The sequence below is a fragment of the Eucalyptus grandis genome, chromosome 8, assembly GCF_016545825.1.
Source record: "Eucalyptus grandis isolate ANBG69807.140 chromosome 8, ASM1654582v1, whole genome shotgun sequence".
Classification (NCBI taxonomy): domain Eukaryota; kingdom Viridiplantae; phylum Streptophyta; class Magnoliopsida; order Myrtales; family Myrtaceae; genus Eucalyptus; species Eucalyptus grandis.
The window spans coordinates 21238954-21243814 of NC_052619.1; the positions used below are offsets into that span (position 1 = coordinate 21238954).

Consider the following 4861-nt stretch of genomic DNA (forward strand, 5'->3'; position numbering starts at 1 on the left):
CTTTGCAGATCTTCTTCAGAGAATATTGCTGCCCTTCCATCTCTTCCATAAGGTGTGAACTTTTGTTGCAACAGCAAACCACCATTTTGCTCAAACATTTTCTGCTTGACAATTCTGTCTCTCTGCTTCCTTAGATATCTGTATAGCCAATAGCTGAAATGCGAAAGACACAACAATCCCATACCAATGCCAGCACCTAAAGAAAACAATAAGTCTATAAGGAAACTGTGAGGTACACATTCCAGTTCCATCTATTCAAAATGCTCCCGATAATTCGCCTGAGATGACCAATCCGATTTTACTATTCCCAAGCATGAAGCACGTCAGAATACTAACTCGCATGCTCTACTATGTCAGCCAATGTATAGGTTGTTGAAGTACATGATAAAACTCCCTTCTACATCACTTTTCTCTAAAGCAAACTCACAACGAAGCCATCCAAAATATTTCAATTGCTGCCTGCAATTTCTTTGTTACTTTGCCAATCCTAAAGGAGTTTTCTCACATCACTGCAACATCCCCAGTGGTGACAGCGTTCAATCACAAAACATAGCTTAGGGGAGAATAAACCATGGGCTTAAAATTTCATGTCGCAAATGAAGTAAATGATGAATATGTGCATGAAGCCACAATAAAAAGATACAAGTAATGAGAATTATGTGATGTATTTCAATCTATAAACAAGGAAGAATCATCAGAGAGATCAAGTGCGTCAACTGGAACTTTCAAACTGGAAAGTGCCAAATAGATAAGATGCGGAGAGAAAAAAGGCTTAGTGTACATGAGAGTGCAACGGTCCAAAGCGTGGTATGCAAAATGGCATGCGTAAGTAAATGCAATAATTTCACACTTGAGTTTTTTCTCAAGTATTGGATACATTATTTTGCATTAACGAATGTATCTCTCCGTGCAATAGTCTAACTGCCATCATCACAGCCAATATAAATACAGGAAAAGGGTATTCTTTTCTGATCGGGCATGCAGAGTTGCTGGACAGAATTAGCAGAGAGATTGATGGCTACCTATCACGAGAACCAGCTTGAAAGGAAACTTCTTCCGGTCAGGCATGCAATTGAGGCCATCTCGTAGCACACTTTCGGCATATCCATCGGGACAATAGCAGAAGGAACTCTTGGAACTTTTTGCACAAAGGGGAACGAGGATGGGAGTAAATGGGTATAGTATAGAGGTATTCATCATCATATTTGCCTCCACAACGCTTCGCACAGTGACATCAAAGCTTTCCGCAATTGATGACAAAGCATCGCCCCATGTCACCGCATGTGTAAGCATGGATTTAACCCCATTAGCTGTCTCACTGGTACTTGGGCATGCGCATCTTAGTGGAACCAGCAGCCGTACACCTCCAACAAGATTCACACCTTCACTGTAGTTCTGACCAGATAGAGCCTGGCAAGAGGTCAGGCCCTGGAATGTATCATTGGCTACGGAGAAATAGGTTTCTCCCTCGGCCAGAGTGTAGGTGGCCTGGTGCCAGTACATGCTTCCACTGCAATAGCAAGGAATTGGAACTATGACCAAGTTACCATAAGGTATCTCTTCGGCAATGGATTTGATATTGTTGATGGTGGCTATGTCCAATGCATCAGAGCTGAGCAGCAAAGTGATGGCGAGCGGTGAGTTGTATAGGGAGGTAGATCGGAAGGTCATGAAGGACTGGCATTGAGTTTGAGGGCCATTGCAGAGGTAACCTTTCGCATTAGATTCCGTGTATGTGCAGTCGAGCAGCTTGTTGTCAATATATGGCTGTTGGCAATAGGATATGTGATTAAACAGAGGTAAGAGTAATAGAATCGGTGATAAGATTGAGAGGGAGGACAGATCCATGGTTTTGGAATAACTGAGATTTGGCTTGCACGTAGCTGCAACTCTTGTATGCAAAGAACCAACACCTATATTGATGCAAACACCAAACGCAAAGTAGCCAAGGCCGACACGCCGTAGAAAATCACCTTCAAGACCAATAATTGCAAGACTGTTGACCGTCATCCAGAACTGACCGTAGAGGTAGACTTCCGGATTTGACTGTTGACTGTCGATGGTGACTGCCATTTTTCGTCGAAATAGCAAACCTGAAGAACTGTCCAGCATTGCTCTGAAACAGGTTTCGTATGATTGTTAATTAATTTATTATGTGCTCTTCCGTGGTTATCCTTCTGTTGCTGAAGTAAGACTTCCTTCCCTTTAGTTACCCGTGGGATACTCATTAAGATCCAAAGAGAATAATTTGCGCCCTTAGTCCATCAGAAGGTTTACATTATCGGCAGGGCCGTAAATGAATAAAGTGTGGTTGTCTCAAATTTGAGCGCACTCCATGGCTCAATAAACAGCACTAGGCCCTTTCATTTCCTACATGAAGTGAAAATCAGTATCTTGAACAACTCACAAGGAACTTGAATGTCAACAACTTTTGTTGAAATATTAACGCAAAAACTAATCGGGCTCTTGCAAATTAAGTCAATGCAGAATCATCGATGAAATAAACGATGAACAGAAAATGACAACCTAAAGGCTAGAGCCAAAGAAAACCCCGTTCTTTTCTTTGCTTTTCTTTCCTCTGGCTTTACCCTACTTGTGGGCCTTTTTTTGTACTGGTTAAAGAAAGAGATGAGTTCATTGGCCAAAGGGGGACGTCGACCAAGCTGGAGTGTGCAGGACTTGGTCTTGATCAATTTTAATAACAAATAAATATGTGGCCGATCTTTAGTATTATCTCCTAAGAATTATTTCACCACCTAAGAAGCTGCCCGCCTAATTGTCCTTGTCAATGCTAATCAGTCTATATTCTCTAATTGAGTTGGGTTTCATAAACGATTCAAATCCGAGACATAATTTAATCACTTTTTTTGGTAAAACACTAAGAAAGGAAACTCTTTGCATATTTCAAATTAGGCATCAAGCATACAGTCACAGGATCAAGAATCATTTGCTTCATAACATATGCTTTCACCACTTGAAGATTGAAAATATGGTTTACAAGCACGCTTTTCTGATTTTGTAGAAAGCTGCTGAAAATTGACAATGGAACATTGAAATAACAACATAGATAAGAAAAAAAAAACTATTAATCATTCGACTGTACAGAAACTTACACATGCCCTTCACTAAGGCATTTTTATTTCCCATCCCTGGGCCTGATTTCGATCCCTTCCACCACCAGCCCTCGCGTATAGCAAGATACATTTAAGCTTTGCAAAGCACGGTAGATCCACATAAGCAACAAGAAGCCCGACCAACGTCGTCTTGAGAAAATGAGATTCATTGTTTCAGCAAATATGGTATGCGTAAAGCAATAGAGCTTAGCACTCATTCCACCTTCCTTGCTCTTCTCTAACTTCCAAGTAGAATAGTAGGGGTGTTTACTGTGGCATTTTATTGACATTTTCGCCAAAATTTCAAGTAGATCTCAATTATATACACTTCAAAAATTTGAAGGAAGGGAAGAGACGTTAGATAAAAGCCAACTTACGATAACCGTGATATTTAACCAAAAGGAAATTAAAAGGGTTAAGAAAATGATAGGTGACTATACCGCTTCTCCTTGGAAAGTAACATCGAAAATAAAGTCATGGGAATGATGTCTTGGGGCTTAATAACTAGGCCATGCCATATTCTTTGAACAACTTATATTGGGTTACTTTACTTCACCTTATACTCTCATCTTATTATCGTTTTTGATGTGTTTGATTTCATCGCTTCCTTGATTAAGTTTTTCTTATTTTGTTTAGCCTAGTTTGATGGTTGGGGCCACACACTAGGATCATAATAAATACAAACGGCACTTGCATGGACATTTAGCGGACAAGAACCTTAGGATTCATAACGATTGTCTAAAAACCTTAGCTGACAAATGATCAAGCTTAAGTACTGAAAGGTCACTAGTTGTTATGTCTAAAAACCTTAGCTGACAAATGATCAAGCTTAAGTACTGAAAGGTCACTAGTTAGATAACTAGTGTAATCAAGTCTTGGCCCTTGATCTATAATTACATTGTGGTGACATCATATCCCAGACTTTGAACTGGTACAAAACAAGAAAGCAAGAAAAATCCAGAGGGAAGATAATGTGGGTGCTCAAAAAGATATTTTGGAATAACAGAAACAACTTAAGATCAGGTAGATCAAAAGAAGTTCACAAGCATATCCCAAGAATGTTGAGAAAGAAGAAAAATGGATGGGCATGAGGAACATAAATAGAAAAAAGAAGCACCAGGAAGTTGGGATCAGACTGACGTGCAAAATTTACTCAGCAATGCTGCTGCTTTAGATAATTACATTGTGGTGACATCATATTCCAAACTTTAAACTGGCACAAAACAAGAAATCAGAAAACCCAGAGGGATAATAATGTGGGTGCTCAAAAAAATACATACCTCACTTTTAGTGGCAAGACCTTGTATTAAATTATCATAGCACTAATCAAATCTACATGAAAAATTCCCAAGAGGTAAGGGTAGGAGAGAACCCGCACCGATTGAGTACTGTTCATCCAACTCTGTGTTACCATTAAACCTCGTCCTTTTTCCCCTGATGGAAAAGAGGGTCGCAACACTCATTTTAGCATAATCATCCGCTTTCCATCTAGTATAAAATTACCATTACCCATGTAGCTCTGATCAGCTATTGCCTGGCAAGAGGCCAGGCCTTGGAAAGTAAGACTGGCAATTGACGATTGCCGCTGGCCACAGTATAATAGACCTGAAGCAAGTAGACCCCTCCGAAGCAATTGCATGAAAGTGGAACATGTTGGAAATTAATCAAAAGAATACACACTGTTTGTTGTAATCAGAACATCAATGTAAAGAAGATGATTATATAATATCCTTCTTTTTATGTAAACT

The 4861-nt window shown here is 39.7% G+C and overlaps 1 protein-coding gene and 1 non-coding gene across 2 annotated transcripts; both read right to left on the bottom strand.

Moving 5' to 3' along the window:
* Positions 1 to 999: 999 nt before the first annotated feature.
* Positions 1000 to 2073, bottom strand: LOC120287059 (protein LYK5-like). The gene has a single exon (XM_039299726.1). It carries the CDS (start codon positions 2071 to 2073, stop codon positions 1000 to 1002), a length of 1074 nt encoding a protein of 357 aa, XP_039155660.1.
* A 2163-nt stretch (positions 2074 to 4236) lies between these two features.
* On the bottom strand, positions 4237 to 4319 carry LOC120287957. Its single transcript, XR_005546210.1, has one exon. It is a non-coding gene; the product is annotated as a small nucleolar RNA Z122 (small nucleolar RNA).
* Between the last annotated feature and the right edge of the window lie 542 nt (positions 4320 to 4861).

Bases quoted from the DNA above. Each gene is read 5' to 3' on its own strand.
- LOC120287059 (XM_039299726.1), bottom strand. From the start codon at position 2,073: ATGGCAGTCACCATCGACAGTCAACAGTCAAATCCGGAAGTCTACCTC.